We start from the raw sequence: 18467 nt of genomic DNA on the forward strand, positions 1-18467 counted from the left end.
GACTTAATCCACATAAGTCTGAAGCAGTCCTGGTGCATGTTACTGTTAGAACCTTAGATGCTCATATAGACTATTTGGCATTTAGAGGGCTCAAGATTTTGAGGTCATCCTGGACACTACAGTAATACTTAATGGCCAGTTGTCAACTGTATTTATGTCCCCATGCTTCTATGTTGAGGGATATTTCAACGATAGAAGATCTGATCCCACAGTCTGACCTCAGTACAATAATTACAATAATACATTGCCTTTTATTTTTTTTTAAGTAAACTGTTACAATGCTCTGCACATTAGGCTCACTACCACTGGCACTCTCCACCAAGTGCAGAATTTTACTTCAGAGTTTCTTACTTCAGGTATGGAACCTGCATTAGTCTCTGGCTGAGGCCATGTCTGTAGTCCTGATTTTGATGTTCACCTACAAAAATTTACATGACCTAGGTTGCACCTGCTTTAAGGAGCTTTTGGTTCCCTGTACCTGGATTACTCGCGCCTTTCTGCTGCTGATTCCTGAAATAAATTTGTAAACATCTGGTAGGCATTCCTTTACTTGATACTTTTTGTGGCATTTACTACTTTTGGGCATGTGATTCTCCAAGACTTGATTTAAGAATTCCTTTAAATGCCATCTTCTCCTGTGTTTGTGTATTTGAACCATAACTGGAGATTTACCTAGTCCTAGTTAGAGACTTATAGCATCATTCTAATCAAATTATTTTACTGCGGTTTGTCGTTAGCTACCATATTTTTACAGATTTTATTTACTGGCAATTCCTGTTGTTATATGATCACTATTGTTAGCAGTGTGAAGATGGAGAATGTGTATACGAGTCTTTTTCAGCTTCGGAAAGGGCTGTGACACTAGGTGTGCAGATTGCTAGGTATGCAGAATTTGTTTCAGGCTTCTAACTTCACTTCTTCCCTTATTACAGTGTGCCATTCTGCCAGTCAGCAAGGAACCTATCGGAGTACAATGGGGGTGTAGTGGAGGAAAGGTTAGCTCCTGCAGCTGGAGCTATTATTCATTGATCTAGCAGTATAGTAAGGGTACACATAATGTGTATGTAAAGCCACAGTGGTAGCGTTGTTGCCTAACAGCAAGAGGTTCTCCTGTTCGATTCACGGCTGGAGTGTCTTCTGTGTGGAGTCTGCATGTCCTCTCCGCGGTCTAGTGGCCTCCGAAAGATATGCGTGAATGGGCGTGCCTTCCCTGAAGGTTGGGCATCGGGCTGGCAACTTGGCACCATAAAAATCTACTGCCAATCATTAGTGGACCGGAGTTCCGCTGTGGCGACCCCTGACCGGGAAAAGCTGAAAAGACAAACAACAACATTTGTTAAAGACTTTAAGTTGCTGGAGCTGCTAAGCCATGGTCCCCAGCTTAACATCCCTAGATGGCTGCCCAGTGGGGAACATACCCTTCATTACTGTGGCTCAGGTGAAAAAAAGAACTTAATGTGGCAGTCATGTCCAACTTATAGTGATGTGCATACTTTGCAAAGATACTCAAGAACAATGGCTTGGGGCTTAATTAGCATTTTCGAAGAAATCTATGAATGTGGAGACTGTTTTGGTAGAATTTGCTTTTAGAGTGCATTGTAATATTTTTCCATATTTTTATATTTGTCATGACAAAAAAGGCAGCTTGAAAACCATCTAGACAGGCCCTGCTTAGTAACTTTCATAGTACCCTTACCTAAGGATATAAGATTTGATCATCCTTGCATTTTTGCCAAATTCTGTCAGGATAATACCCGCGCTGCTTTTGCACATTTGCACAGTGAAAACAGTACTTGTCCTGATCAGAATACTGAACAAAGATTATAGGCAAGTGAATTGACTGATTTGCATTCATTTTGCTGGCTACTCTAGGCATGAATGGTCAGCCCATAAGAAAGTCCTGTATTTGATAAATATAAGGAGGTTTTGCAGCAGATGTTTGTTCTTTAGAAATTGTTTTGACAGAAGTGTTTGCCACAAGAAAGGTATTAAAGGATAAAATCTTCAACTGTGCAGAAGAGTCTGATTTAAATGGGAAACAAGTTTGTTTCTGCAGCATAAAATAAATTTCACTTGGAGGGACAGCATACTCAGTGGAAAGCCTAAGGTAAAATATTCTGGCCAGAGAAGCCTTACACCTTCCAGGAGATACCAGTGACAATGAAACAGTAACCAGAATGAAAGAAATAACGGAGCATTAATGAATAAGATCAGTGTCAGAAACATTCTGAGGAATGCTTTAAGATTTATGAAACTAGGGTCCATGGGGGAGGTATAAATTCTTTGCTGTGACCTACACAGAAAATCTTTTTTGAGTACATAGTGTATGTGAGAATGGAAGGATTAACATGAGCCTGTCCAAAAGGACTACAGACTTGGCTGTCAGTGGAATTGGATAACTAGGCCAATCACTTGAGCAAATGGAGATCTGGATCTGTCCTACCGGATGATTAGGTTAGAAAACTCTGAAGTAGAAACTGCAGAAGGGGAGAATTTAAGAGCAGTAGCTGTAACATAGGAAAACAAATCTGCCTGGTTCAAAACAGTACTGCCAGTATATCCTTTACCTTTGAAAGTCATACCTTCTGAACATAATTCACCATCAAATGAGGTGGGAGAAAACAGAAGGAAAACCCTGATGCAAGGGTCTCTTCAGGGTTTTCTGAGTTCTGAAAGTGAGTGGTAGAATTAAGAAACAGCTTGGCATAGTGTTGGATGGGAGGCAAAGAGGTCACAAACTGAATGGTCCCATCTGTTGAAAGTCATACTGGCCATGGAAAGACTGATTGACCGATCATGGGGCATTCATAAACAGCATAGTCTGTCTTCTTACCAGTTAGGTTAGCTTCCGCTGGAATATAAACTAATGAGGAGCATACCTCTCAAGTGTACCTCATTACGAGGAACGCACCTCATTTGGGGTCTTAAAAAGTTCATGTTCCTTGAACTTCCTCAAAGTTCCACATTGAAAGAGTCTGTCACACATTCAGTGTTAGGAAATTTTTTAAGTGAAATCCATGATAAATAGAAATTAATCATATTAATTCATTAAAATATATTCTTTATAAGCAAAACCAGCATATTTTAACCATCCTATGACCTTCCTAGTTGAAGTTGTTAGCAACCATTAGTATGTGTTCCACATTTTGCCCATTTGTTCCACATTATGAAGGCGAGTGTTCCTCATTCTGGAAGGTTGAGAGCTATGATGAGGAGACAGCTGTCTTGAAGGACCACTCATTCATTGCTTCTCCACATGGGATGGAAACAAGTCCCTCTTTCCTTATTAATGTGCCAAATAATTGCCGTATATTTTGACTCTGTGAAAGTATGACTGTTTAGAGAAAAGTCCTGGAAGAGTAGTATGGAGAGAAGTACAGTCTGCTCTCCAGGGCAGTAATGTGAAAGGGAGCACCTTGGACAGATTATAGTCCTTAGGATTTATCCTCTCTCACTATACCCTGGCCACTACCACCAAACACACATACAACCATTGTAACTGTGGCCACTAGAGTTTCTAGACTGAGCTGTCTCTCTGCCAGGCATTTTAAAGATGCAGACTCTTGTTTTATCCTAGCCTATGTGAGCTCCACCTGCCAAGATTATTGCATTCTGAAGTTTAAGGATTGTCATGTGACACACGGAATACAAGACACTGTGACAGTGTCTACTACCATCAGTCCTATAACCCTGAGACACATGCTGATTGTGGGGAAGTGCTCTGGCAAAGGTAGTGGAACTGCTTTCTGAATGCATAGATCTTAAGCAGGGGTAAAATACCTGATAAGTCTTAATATTTGGAGAAAGTCTAAAAAAGTCAGCACCTACACTGGTGAAAACTGAGAGTTTGCAAATCCTTCATGAATGAAACATGTAAAGCAAATACTTCTGAGTTACAAGTCTGTTCCTTGATCCAGCCACAGTAATCCAATTTGATAGTTACGGAACACTGTGGTGCCCCCACAGTCCCAAGTGAAATATTGCCATTGATATACACTTTTCCAATATGGGGAGAGTGCTGAGTGGAGGCTGAAGGTAGAGGTCAAAGCTGATAATGTTTGGCTTTTGCCTCAAAGTGAATGCATTTTTTTTAATTTTACTGTCTTTGTCTCTTGTATGGCTTTTTAGGTTATAAACTGCTAAAGACCTTTACCCTCTAGTCTTGAGTTTAATTCCCTCATTCTTCATTTGTCTGCTGTGTGACTCTGAATAAGTCACTTAACAAAATGGTGCTGCTGGACCTCTACTGAATGTGTACCTCAACACAGATGAGCAACCCACTTAATAAAACATAAAAATCAACAAGTAATGTATTGATAAGCATCTTGAGGTACCAAAAAAGCACATGCATGTCTTGTGGATAGACATGGGAAGAGCAAATGAAAGTTTGCAATGCAAAAGAACCATCTCAGAACATAGGTTGTTTGAGCCACTCTTCAAGTCGAGAATGGATCTAAGGTCCCTTGTTTTTTTTGTGTGTGGAGTGACTCTGAATACTCTTTTAACTCTTATGTCTAACTGAACCTCTTGGATGGCTCAGTCATTGCTTTTCTAGCTAGACATCTTGGATGGTTCTCTTTGCTGTATTTTTTGGCAGAGTGGAACATCTGGCTAAGGTAATTTTGGGGGCAGTTCTTTGAGAGAATTAATTGCTTCTGCTTATGCTTTCTGTTCTTCCATGCCTTCCTAGTTATAGTGAGGTGGGTTGAAGCATGAGACTATCCCTCATGCAAGTACTGTTGGCAGGATAGTTAACCTTAATATAAATCCATATGTTGTTTGGATAGCTAACTGGTTGTCTTACAGAACCCATATGGTTAGTCACTTGTACCACTCACAAAAGCAAAAGAGTTACTGGTGGTGTGTCACAGAATTCATCGTTGGGTCATCTCTCATTTGGCTTCTATTTCTCAGACCTTTAGGCAAGTGCTCCTTGTCTATAGTTACCTTAAGTTACAGTTAGCCTGGGCTGTGGTGAAAAATGGCCTTTGGACTAGTTTGCATACATGTTTAACTACAAAAGTTAATGTCAGTAGCAAAATTTTAATTGCACCAGTATTTGCAAGTGTGTCAAAACTGTAGGCATGCGACCCAACCCATTGGTGCAGAGGGATAAAGCCTTGACTGTGTCCCAGACAACCCATGTTCATCCAGTGGCACAGGCACTGAAGGGACCATATGGGGAAAATGGGGAGGTAGCAGCTGATGTTGACTCACTTATCTTGGAGGAGGAGGGAGGCAACATGGCTCACTGTAATTGCAGCATGAAGAGCCAGGCAAGTTCCACACTGCAAGTGGCATGCCACTTAGGAGGCGGAAGCATGCTTGCACCTTCTGAAGATAACCATAGTCAAACTTGCAAGACTGCTGCAGTGGTGTGAGTTAGGGCACAACCACTCCCTGACAGTAGTATGATGTTTCACCAGCATCGTCTGTTTCCTCCTCGGCCTCACACATGGGTTGAGTAGAACCCAGAGATGCTAAGGGAAGTCCATTAGACCCTTGGAACAAGGAGAGGAGCTGTTGGCAGCTGATGAATCAGCTGCAGGGAATGATTGGGGACTGTAGGTATGCAGTTGCATTTTTTTTAAACATCTTGAAGTACATTTTAAGCAATGACATAAGTACACATGCATTAATAGAAAAGAAAACAAACCATAGTAAAGTTTTTTCATCATTTTCTATTTTATGTGTATATTACTTTTTTCATTAATTGTAAGCTCCAATACAACACACATTGTGTAGTCGCCATGCATAGTTCACCTTTTATGTATGCCATCAGTGACCCAGTATTCTTCATAATTCACAGTCCTTGTCTACTATAGCTTCTTGTATGCAGTCTACTGTGTGTTTAAACATTTTTTATTTAAATTTAATGTAAAACAGAAAATAAAAGTTAGACAAACAAGGTTATAAAACATGAAATGAATAACGCAGACCAGTATAAACACAAAAGAAAGAAACTTGATTCTATACACTATTTACAAGATTAACAATCCCATTAGAGAGTGTTGTATGGGTTGCCAGTGAATTATAGACTCTCTTAGGACTGAGGAAATATGGCAAACTTGGCAGATTATAAACAGAATTAATTAAACATGGAATTTTAGAACAAATTCCCAAGCTGTAAGAGTATTATTAAGGCTAGTTTTCTTTCTGGAAGTTAATTTAAAAGCTTTACAGTATTTAGTAAATATGGTGACATTGTTCAGACCAGCTGACGGTAGCAATAGAAGTCCATTTAGTCATTATATATTATTTTATCATGGAAAATAAGAGCTTTTAAGTAAATGATATTCATATTAACTGCGACAGGTTTAATATAGTAAATTGTTAAGAAAGGGGTTGTAAATCAGTAAGGACAGATTTAATTTTGGCTTGAGCAGTTAACCAAAGATTATTAATGTATCTGTAGTTCCAAAAGATGCCTAAAATGTTAATGTTAGGGAGCCACATGCAAAGCAGTTACTAGACAGTAAAGGATTAATGTGGTAGACTTTTGTGAGGGATGCTAAACATTGTTACTTATCACACATTGTGTGTAATAAAATTTCTTGAAGGGAATATGTTTAATAACAAGAGGTATAAGCCAATTAATGAAGTTGTATTTCCATCCATGCATCCTCAACCCCTTTTTCCTATTTTGCACATGAGGTTGGGGTGTCACTTCAACAGTTACAATCATCTTGATCCAATCTTTACACTGCCGGGTGACTTGCTCTGCCGTGGTAGTTCATCCGTACCACTCATTCACACGCGCGCACACACTCACACACTCACACACACACACTCACACACTCACACACACACACCCGTATAGCCAATTTAGAGTGTTCAGTCCACTACTGCATTTCTTTGGAATGTGGGAGGAAACTGGAGCACCCAGAGAAAATCCATGTGACTGCAGTGAGGACATGCAGACTCTGCACAGAAGGCACCCCAGCCGGGAATGGAATCTGAGAATCTCTTGTTGTGAGGAGACAACGCTAATCCCTGCACCACCGCAGCCACCCCTAATGAAGTTTGTATTAGTCAACAATGAATTCTGATTTTAATCTACTATGATTTACATCTGATGGCTACACTTTTACAAAATTACTATATCCACCATCACTCCCAGTTTCTCATAATTCATCAGTGCTTCGCTATTATTGTCATGCAGTATACATATATATTTTCTTTTTAATAATTATCATTCACCCACATTACATAGATTGCTCAAGTCCTGCCTGCCCTTAAGCCTCACCCCTCTTCCTAAACATTATCTGCATGTATTATTCTCAAAAGTTTCATTTTCTTATCTTTTTCTAAAGATACCGCCATCCAGCTCTTTTATGTCCATTACAATATGCATTACCTCAGTTACAGTTGGCTTAGAGTTTGATTTCCATTTTCTAGTAATTTGGCAGCCAGTAGCATTAAACTTGGGCTTTACTTTTGTCTATGCAATTCAGAACCCAAGTCCCAGCTTGCTCAAAAGAATCAATCTGATGTTGTAAATCTTTATTCGTTTCTTACTGATAGGACTTTGGTTCCGTCCTCTGAACCGATACGGCTGTTTCTAAGCTCATGCCAGCCAAAAACTCTCAGCTAAGACCTACCCATAATGCCCCTCTTATAGTCTCTTCAGGTCTAGTTTGCCACGCTCCCTGTCAGATGTGACAAGCCTTCTCTTTCAAAGCTAAATAGAATTTTGTGTAAATTTCTCTCAATATCTTATTTTTTAGTCAGTTTTTTGCTAATTTCTTCTGTTGTCTGTAGACTCCTCTACCTGTTCTTTTTCCTACCCTCTACCTTTGGTAGTTTTCTTTGTACCATTGTTGGTACTGTCCCTCTCTTCTACCTTTGGTAGGCCCTCTTCTTACCACTTGTGGTATTTCTAAGTACTATTGTTGGTACTCTTCTCTTTCTTTCTTTCTATGTATATATATATATATATATATATATATATATATATATATATATATATATATATATATATTTAAACTTATTTCACTTTACTGTTTATGTCAGATTAGATTAGTGTCATATGTCTGAAAAAGCTAAGTTGGGGTTTAAGCAGTGCGATAAGTGTGGGGGGAAGATGCCCAACTCAGACTGTCACGCTTGGTGCGTTTCTTGTTTGGGTGTTGACCATATAAATGCCTCATGTGATACCTGCTCCAGTTTCAGTAATCCCACTCTAGCTGAGTGCAAAAACAAATTGATATTGAAAGGTTTGATGAAAACACCTTTTTCGGAGGCTCTCTGTGGGACCGAGGTCTCACCACCTCCTAAGACTAAAAACACAGAAAACAGAGGCACTCTGTTCCTACATCTCCGTCCATTTCGGAACCAAGTCGACACAAGGCTTCTCCGGCACCTTCGGCGCAGACAACCTCTGCACCAGACTCTATGCTTTCTCCCTCTGTGCCACCTCTAATTTTGACTTCTTCTATGGTACCAGCTTTGGCACCATTGTCTTTGGTGCTGGCCTTGACACTGGCTTTGACTGTCATACCCGGCTACTGTGCTGATAGCTTATACGGCTCCACAGACAATGACCCCATCAGTTCCAAAGGTTGAACACTTTCCCAGAACCAGATATTCTCCAACTTACGACCCTTTTTCGGGGCACCAATTTAGCCCCTTTCTTGAAAGACCTGACTCTCCTTCAGCAGCCTCCTACAGAACCACCAGGAGCCTTTCAGAACAAGATGTAGTGCAGGTTGTGGACCAGCTTCTGGCAGCTAGAGGATTGCCCACCCCTGCTAAGCCTTCTGTCCCCGTTGGAATGGAACCTTTCACGGCATACTCACCAGTATATCCTCCTCCGACCTCTTCCCAGGCCCCAGAGACTTCGGTAGCAGTGACCACCCTGGTGCATATGGTCTCTACTCCGACTGCGGAAGTTCCTCTGTCTGCACCGATTACTCATGGCACATCAGCTCCATTGGAACCAGTGCACTCTTGGAGCAGTGATTAAGCTGTCATCACCGTGGTTCCCAGTTCGGCACCTATTTTAATGCTGGCACCATCTATGGCCACAGCTCCATCAACAGCTACCAGTCCTTTCAGAGCTCCTCACATAGAGGCAGGCTCCTCAGGGGGGGTGTCACCCCGGTTCCAAGGTTGTCCTTCTCGGTTCCGTGCTCCCATCCCTCCTCGGGTGGGCCTGCTTTCCAGGTGATGGAAAGGGTCCTTGCCTCTACATGCTCGCAGTCAGCACCAGTGGCATCGACACCAGAACCCCTGTCTAACATGGAGCTGTCCCAGCCCCCTACTCTAGCATACCGGGCACAGGAGCCACAACACCTTCCGTTGAAGGGAATCCTTTTTCCGGAGTTCTCGTCAGAAGATCCCACTGAGGAGCCACCCCGGAAGAAACGGTGCAAGAGGAAACACCTTTATTCCCCTGAGGAATCTTTCACTGAGAATACCGATTGCGATGAAGGGAGAAAGGTCCCCATGGTCCCCCCTGGAAGATGTCTCATTTTGCAGACATTCTTGAAATCCTCAAGCAGAGGGGTGACTGGAAGTCCTCTAACCCCTCGGAGGAATCGGTGTTCTTGCAGGCCGCCTGTGCCCGGCCATCTACTTTCTGGGTGACCCCACCTGTGGATGAGCTTGTAAAACTGATCATGCAAGGTGCCTGGAAGGCCCTGAACAACGTAGAACCTGTCCCCCGGAGGCCAGACAAAATGTTATCCACCCCCGAAGACCAGCTCAATTGGTCTAAGCAGTTGGTAATTGATTCCATGGTCGTGGCAGCAGCCACCAAGAGGGAACTGGCAGAAGATAGTTCTGCTGTTCATCCCCAAACAGGGAGTCTCGGGCTATGGAAAGACTGGGGAAGCGGACCTACACTTCAGCGACCTTTGCCATCCGATCGTTGAACTATCTGGCACACTTCACTTGCCTCCAGAGAGACCTAATTTCTGAAATATCTACCTCTTTGGCAGGGATACTGCCTGATGAGGTGTGTGACACTGTCGCCTTGCAGCTGAATACCCTGGAATCTATCTCAATCTCCTCAATGGGCTTGATATCTGACACCACCGAGGGAGCAACTCGAGCAGCCGCATCAGGCATAGTCATGAGACTGCATGCTTGGATGCATTTGTGCGATTTCACAGACTCCTTTCAATCTTCCTTCGTCAATGTGCCTGTTTGGTCCCAAACTACGAGAGACGCTATCATGAAGTGAGAAAGACGGAAAGACCTTGTCTGCTGTGGGCATACATTTTTCCACCCCCTAGAGATCCTATTCCAGGAACCAGGGGGGGAGGAAAATTGTGGTTCAAAAAGTCCCAAGGATCTTTTTGTGACACTCGTGGTGAGCAGTCCCCCCGGGGCAGAGGGGGCAACTCATCCGGAAGACACCCCATTCAGGACAGAGGGTGTCCACGTAACCAGGGCGCTAGAGATTTGTTCTCTGGCCGACCCTACCTGCGCTCCTGAGCACCGGCCCGATTGCTTTCTTCTGGAAGCAGTCGAGGGTCGATTTTCTCTGCACCTACAAGCCTGGCAACTTCTCACTACCGATGCATGGGTGCAGAGAATAATATCCAGAGGCTACCCTATCTCATTCGATCTTACTCCCAGACCCATCAAATGAATCCTCGATGTTCCACCCAATTAGAGGGAGTTAGCAGCCTTAGAAATCGAAAAGCTGCTAAGAAAAAGAGTCATCCAGCCAGTCCCACCAGACCAGAGAAGATCCGTTTTTTACTTGAGGTTCTTTTTAGTGCCAAAAAAGGCACGGGAATGGAGACCAATCTTGGATCTCAGCCTACTGAACAAATTCATAAAACCTCAAAAATTCCGGATGGTCACGGTACAGTCCATCCTCCCCTTTCTAGGGAAGGACAACTGGATGTGCTCTATAGATCTCCAGGACGTGTATTGCCACATAAAGATGGACCAGATCTCCCAGAGATTTCTCCGCTTCTGGCTGGGAGCTGATCACTACCAGTTCATGGTACTGCCAGTTGGTCTGTCGACAGCCCCCCCCCCCCCCTTCGAGTGTTCACCAAATATATGGCAGTTGTAGTAGCTCATCTTTGCCTATAATGTTTCCAAGTGTTTCCGTATCTACACGATTGACTTCTTAATGCCACGACCAGGAATCTTCTCATCCGCAGCCTGTCTTACACTCAAGGCCTTGCTCTTTGCTTAGGGATTACGATCAGCAAGGAAAAATCTCAAATGTCCCCAACAAAAACACAGGAATTTATTGGAGTGATCTGCGTCACAACATCCTGTCAGGCTTCCCTTCCTCCTCACAGGCTCTCAAAAATAAGAAGCCGGGTTCAAGTCCTCCTCCAACAAACTTTTGTACCAGCAGGCCTTGTACTTCAACTTCTGGGCTCTATGGAAGCAACCATTACCTTAGTTCCACTGGCGAGGTTGCACATGAGACTAGTACAGTGGCTCCTTTCATCACAGTGGTCGATCTTAACCCATCCTCTCCACCACTTGATGCGCCTTATAAATCTTTGCAAGGAAGAAATGCTTTGGTGGATGAAGCCGGAATCAAATCTTTGGTGGTGACCGTTCTGCCTTCCCCAGCCCAGGGCCACGGTGACCATGGATGTTTCCCTGCTGGGGGGGGGGGGGGGCATTTCCAGGGAAAGACGGTCCAAGGTACCTGGTCCCCCATGGAGGCCAATTTGCACAAAAACATCCTGGAATTGAGGGCAGTTCTCTTAGTGTTCCAAGCATTCTGTACTTCTCTCCCTTCCGGGACCATTGCAATTCAGTCGCACAACATGTCAGTCGTCTGGTATATAAACAGACAAGGGGGGACCAGGTCTTACCCCCTGTGTTGGGAATCCATCAGAATTTGACACTGGGCAATAGCTTCCAACCGCTTTCTTATAGCAATGCACATTCATGGGAGTTCCAACCTTATTGCGGACAATCTGAGCAGGAACATCCTGATGCCTCACCAGTGGTCCCTCAGTCCTGTAATAGCAGATCAGATCTTCCACCATTGTGGCAGGTCTTGCTACGACCCGTTTGCCTCCCCTCTAAACAACAAATGCAGAACCTACTTTGCCCTGCTCCCCCCTCAGGGGGAGTCACAGAGGGATGCTCTGACGCACGATTGGCCCTTGGGTCTGCTATATGCCTTTCCCCTGTTTCCCCTCATCCCAAAATTCCTCCAGAAAGTTCAAAAGTTGAGAATCAAAGTGATCCTCATTGCCCCTTATTGGCCCCGTCAAGTCTGGTTCCCTTTCCTATAGCCTCATCTGATTCACAGCCCGTGGGTCCTGGCTCAATCTCAAGATCTGCTATCTCTCCCTCAGGGACTGATTCACCCCAATCTCCACAGCCTCAAGCTCACAGCTTAGTTTCTCCACTTCCGATGATTGCTAGGCTACCTGATATTTCATCTCCTGTCCGTGAGATTCTTATGGATTCACACAAACATTCCACCAGGAAAATTTATTCTAGTAAGTGGGCTAGGTTCTCTGCATGGGCCAAAGATCATGACATGGACCCTTTCTCTATGCTTATTCAGAAGATCCTACAATACCCGACTACTCTTCTACATACAGGAGCTTCAGCATCGACAATTACTGTACATTTAGCAGCTATCGCAATTTTTCACAATGGATTCAATAATTCTTCTGTTATGTCACACCGTCTGTGCAAAACTTTTTTGAAAGGAGTATTACATGTTAAACCTCCTGTCAAGCCCCCCATAGAGCCTTCAGTCATTACCAAGTCCTCCTTTTGAATCTTCTAATTCATATTTTTGTCTTGGAAGACTCTACTTCTAGTAGCCCTTACCTCAGCAAGAAGAATGGTTGAGTTGCAGGCCTTGAGTGTCAGGAGACCTTACTTGATTTTCCACAGGGATAGAGTGTCCCTACATACTGACCCATCCTTCTTGCTCAAGGTCATTTCTGGATTTTCAATTAACCAATCTATTGATCTGCCGTTTTTCTTCCCTCAACATTCAAATAGAGGGGAATATATTTTGCATACATTTGATGTTCATAGCCAACTTCGTTTTTACTTGGACAGAACTAAATCTTTCAGGAAAACGGATCAATTGTTCGTGGCCTTTGCGGGACCCAGACTGGGTAAACCTGTCTCCAAAGTGACTCTCTCTTCCTGGCTTAGAAACGCCGTTACCTTTATCTACCATCAGAGTAAACTGTCTTTACCTTCCAGAGTAAAGGCTCATTCCACTAGATCGATGGCTACTTCTGTGGCTTTTCATTCCAGAGCCTCTATGGATGATATCTGCACAGCAGCCTGTTGGGCAAGACCTCATACCTTTATCACTCGTTACAAATTGCATTTGGCCTCCAGGGGATGAGCATCTTTTGGTTCTGTGGTGCTCAGGAATATCCTTCCTTAGGCCACCTAGGACTCAAGTAGCTGGGGACTCGGTCCTATCAGTAAGGAATGAATAAAGATTTACAACATCAGATAAAGAAGTTATGTCTTACCATAATGTTCCATCTTTGTTGTAGATCTTTATTCATTCATTACTTCCCGCCCTCCTTCCCCCTGCCTGGACTCCTGGTGGACTTTAGAATCTCCTAGTTAAGGTATTTGCACAGACAGAGCCTCCTACGGTCTCTTTTATTATCTCTATAATATAAGGATGGTCAAATTAAATCTGAAGAGACTATGAGAGTGGCATTATGGGTAGGTCTTAACTGAGAGTTTTTGGCTGACGCGAGCTTGGAAACGGCCGTGTCAGTTCCGAGGATGGAACCAAAGTCCTATCAGTAATGAATAAATGATGATCTACAACACAGATGGAATGTTATGGTAAGTCATCATTTTTTTTTCCTTGGTTGCAGCAGTTTGCTCCGCCAGCATTTCTGACAAAGTACTCTGTGGGGAATTTTAAAATCTGCCACCTCTTTACATTCACAAAATTATGTTTTCAGATTTCCTTTCTTTCCCATCACTAGAAGCATAACAAGGTTGTAGCGAAGGTGGTAGTTGCTCCAAAGCAATGTGTTGGAGCATTTGGGAAGTGCAGTTCCTGCATGCTTTTCTGCACTGGTATTCCTTTGTGGTAAGGTGTAGCAAGGCCTTCAGGCCCTTCATATATCCTCCCAAGTAGCCGTATTTTATCAGGCAAGGCAAATGTTTCCATTTGTTCCTACTTATAAAATCCGAGCTGAATCTGTTATATGATTTCTCTGCGTCAGTTAATGTTAGATGTTTCCCTCCTACACAAAACTACACTGATCATATCTGTTAATTTTGGCAACAACTTTGCCATTCTCTTAGCCAGTGTAGACATAAACAGTTGATAATCATAGCTTAAAACTGAAATGGGTTTATGTGAATCTAGGTTCGATGAGTCTGTACCCTGTTTGAATAATACAACCACCACAGCTGTATTCCAAGATGCTGGTACCCCCCCCCCCCCGTTTTAAGAAATACTGCTAAATGATTAGTATGCAGTTTCATTGCGAGTAAGTATTTTAACTTGTTTAAGAAGGCTGGGTAATATCTTCACTTGTTTGAGAAACTATTGATTATAAGCCTTTAATCAGTGCTTAAGTCCGGTGTAATCATTTTGTGTCCTTACCAGCAGCTTTGCAGGTATCAGTCATTTGTTACAGATTTGCCTTAGATGAGTGAACCATGGCATACTGAAGTATAGTTCAAGAAAATTGTACTTTGCAGGTTTCCTGAAGAATTTGAGAAGACATCCGCACACAAGATTCGACATTCTGAAGATATGCAATTTGCGTTTTCTTACTTTTATTATCTAATGAGTGCAGTCCAGTCCTTGAATATCTCCGATGTTTTTGATGAAGTTGACACTGATCAGTCTGGCATTTTGTCTGACAGAGAAATTCGAACTCTAGCAACGAGGATCCATGAACTTCCTCTTAGTTTACAGGTATTCATTTACTGTTCTTTTCATAGACTTACTGTGAAGACCTGTTCTATTCCATCTACTGCAACTGAAGCATATCATTGTGGAAAATCTACAAGTTAGCATTTAGAATGACATATCCAATTACCTAAAGATGTTTTAATGCATGTGTAATTACTAGCATCTTTTGTTTGCATTATATTTGTTTTCATATTTCAAATATCTGAATTTTGTTAGTCTCCAGCTTAAAGCAGTGCAGATCCTGTACAGAAAAATATAGAAAGAAAAGCTGAGGTCTCATCATGTGTATACTGTAGAGAACAGATGGAGAGGAGAGGAATGGAAAAATGCTGACATACCTCTTTGAAATTAACCAACTAATAGGGTATCGTCTTTAGAAATGAGGTTTGCAGGACATGAAACAGTGAGCTGAAAACTAGCTGAATCCTGTCAACCTAAAATTATTCTTCACTTGCCTACTTTTGACGTTAAGTAAGTCATGTAACCAGAAAAGAGAATAAAATTAAGTTGCTGTCTAGCTAAAGAGATGGCAGGTCAAGGACAGTATTTCTATTTTTCCACACAGAGGCGACAAATGTGAAATTGCCTTCTTTAGGAGGTAAAGTGTTAAGAAACAGGGAAAATTCCAAAATGCATTGGGTAGTAATATGATAATCCTAGTAAGGGTTATAAATGGAAAGCTGTTGGTTGAATACGAATGAAAATATTAAATAGGCATGGAAGTAGATTGGGTGTGCTAGCTAGTACATGTCCACCATCAAATAATGTTTCTATATTACTTTTCATGTTCTGATTTTACTTGGTGTCTCAGGTTAGAATTGGAAATTTATAATAGTTTGTACCCTGTTGTATGTTGGGAAGAGCTCACTATTTCTTTTTGTTTTGGCGGAGCTTCATGTACTCTCCACTGCTGACCTGCCTCCTAACCCCATAATCTCCCATTCACTCCATTCTCAAAGGGTGTTGTAAAATCTTGCCCATTAGCCTTGAGACAAAAGGCCTCTCCTCTACAGGGAGGCTCAGCCTTAGCAGTCATTACTGTGGTAAGATTGCCAACCCTATACTCATCAGTGCAAGGCATCGTTATAGGTGACCTGGCAGTGGGAATTTCAGGTAGAAAGGCAAGGGGAAACAACTGGAGTGGAGTGCATTTGTGGTGTTTTGTGCATCACCAAGCATAACAACACACCCACTCATCCCCCCCCCAGCACCACCACTGATTGTGTGACCAGGAAATACTCACTGGTCTTCACTGGGAATCATCCATTTCAGGAGCACACCCAGACCTCCTCCTTGTATGGCAAGTTAACCAAACCACTCATACCAGCCACTCCCATCCTCCCACTCTGCCCATTTCCTGTAGTGTCCAGCTGCTGTGAAACTCTGTCATTGTTGCAGCACTGAGTCTTGGGACTTCTAGATGTGTTGAAGTCCATGGCTGGCCTGAATACTAGAGTCTGAATACTAGAGTCTTTTACCATTCCCCATCTGGCCAACCTCCTTGCCTGCCCAATGTCAGGATGTTGGAAATCTTCAGCTGTCCAAGGTCAGGGCGTTGGGGTATATGAAGGGCATTGGCCGGCGCCATCTTTATTTCTTTTTTGCCATGTAATCCAAAGTTCCAAAATGTGTTACTTAGTGGTGTTAGTCCATTGGTTGGCTTGAATTAACAGAGCAATGAGAAATCCTTAGATAAGTACTCCATTGGAGATCTTCTGTTTTTCATCCTTTTTTTTTTTTTAGTGAATGAGCACTTAATGTTTAAGAGGGTTAACGACTGCATTTCGCCGCATGGGCAACAGATTCCTAACAAAGACTTACACTGCTAGTGCTTATTTTGCTTAGGCCCGAAGCACAAAATTTCCAGCTGTCTATTCTGTACCAGGTGAAACTCTAAGACGGTTTAAATACAAGGCCAGGTTTCTTCAGCATCACATGGATTCTAGCAGGGCACTGCCTTTGCGCACAATGGTGTCTGCCAGTTCATAGGCAGTTCCTAAGAAGAGTAAGGGTAAGCAGCCAAAGGAGAACACTGGGGACACCAAACACAGTATTGTTTCTGGCCCATTGACAAAACCTGATGAATGTCAGTGCTGGTGAAGTGCCTTTCTAGCCCGTTGTGGTGACACTTATTAGGGTAGAGTTTGCTCATTTAAATCTTGCCTTCTTTTAAAGGAGAACCGCACCCACAGACTCAAAAAACATGTTTATTTCATCATGGTTTGGTGTTTCCTACATTTTAACACCACTCTGAGACTATTTACAGGTTTTTAAATATTTTTATACGTAATTTCAGAATTTGACCACATGGCGTCTGGCATTTTGAAATAATTCTGATCGTTTAGTCTACCCCATAATGCAGTGATTGTCTGTAAAAAACTGTCATGTATGCCTATTTCTTCCTAAAGCTTCTGTCGCAGCATAGATTTTACATGTATACACTGCTGTCTTTCAGTCAGTTAGTTTTAAGTAACATTTCATGCCATTCAATGACTACTTAAAACACAAACAGTGCAAATGCCACAGAACAGACTTTCAAAGTGATTTTTACTGCTGCTTCTTTTTAGAATGGCTAAACTGCAGTGTTTTGTGAAGCCTGAATTGTACTACTTTGACTCATCTTTCATCCCCTTTCACACCTAACTTCCCTAGCTGTCAAAGTGCTAAGGGTAATTTGAGCTCTTCTTGCTGTGATTGACAGCCCACAGCAGGAGACTTGACTAATGTACTGTTTCCCTGTTCTAGCCTTTATTTTCTGTATTGGTAGGGGAAGGACAGGGAGCTGTGACATCACAGCATGGGTGGGTTTTTAGGAAGGTCGTGGTGATGTCAGTTTGGGGAAGGAATTGGCCAGAAAACTACCTGTATTCATTGGTGTTTATGACATCAATGAACTGGAGACTGCAGCAAGCTTTACAAGGGCAGGACAAATGTTTTTTTGTTTTTTTTACGTGAAGCCACCACAGTACAGTAAGTACTTTTCTAGTGAAGAGAAACAGTTGATTTAAAATATTTTAGATGCTGTATTGTTTATTCATAGCAGGGACAGTAAATAGGAAGAAAAAAGACAGAGAAGTTGAGTATTTAATAATAGAACCCCATTGTTGTCCTTTAAGTCTCATTCATCCTCCAAAAAGTTATTCTGCATGTATTGTTCCAGGAGTTTCCAATTTTTTGTATGTAATTTGCTCTTAACCTTTTCTAAAAATCCCATTTCCAGTTTGCTTTATCTCTGTTACTATATTCATTACTACTAATACAGTTGATTTAGATTTTGATTTCCATTTCCTAGTAATTGCTTTTTTTTTGGCAGCCACCATAATTAGACTCAGCAAGGCCTTACTATGTGTAAGCAATAATGATTCTGTATCGTAGCTCATGGAAGTCATTTCCTTAGTCATACCAATTTGCTCACCTAGTGAGTAGTCTGCAGTTAATTTTTAGTGTCTACAAACTCATTACACTCCCAGAAAATATATTCCCAATTACCTGTTTCTTCCTCATCATACCTCCATCGTTTGCTGTCTACTTGAGGAAAAATTCTTTAGAGTCTACTTGGGGTATAAAAATACGTATGTAAACACTTCCAAGCAAATATCCTAAA

The 18467-nt window shown here is 42.2% G+C and overlaps 1 protein-coding gene across 3 annotated transcripts in view; it reads left to right on the forward strand.

The window, feature by feature from the left end:
• Positions 1-18467, forward strand: part of GNPTAB (N-acetylglucosamine-1-phosphate transferase subunits alpha and beta) — a 1418669-nt gene that overhangs the window by 976710 nt on the left and 423492 nt on the right. For all 3 annotated transcript variants that reach the window (XM_044087751.1, XM_044087750.1, XM_044087752.1), the window contains exon 15: positions 14647-14866. In XM_044087751.1, the coding sequence (XP_043943686.1) occupies positions 14647-14866 (220 nt within the window). The remainder of the gene's footprint in view (positions 1-14646; positions 14867-18467) is intronic.

The sequence above is a fragment of the Protopterus annectens genome, chromosome 11.part0 (assembly GCF_019279795.1).
Source record: "Protopterus annectens isolate FY-2018-M chromosome 11.part0, PAN1.0, whole genome shotgun sequence".
In the NCBI taxonomy this organism is placed as follows: domain Eukaryota; kingdom Metazoa; phylum Chordata; order Ceratodontiformes; family Protopteridae; genus Protopterus; species Protopterus annectens.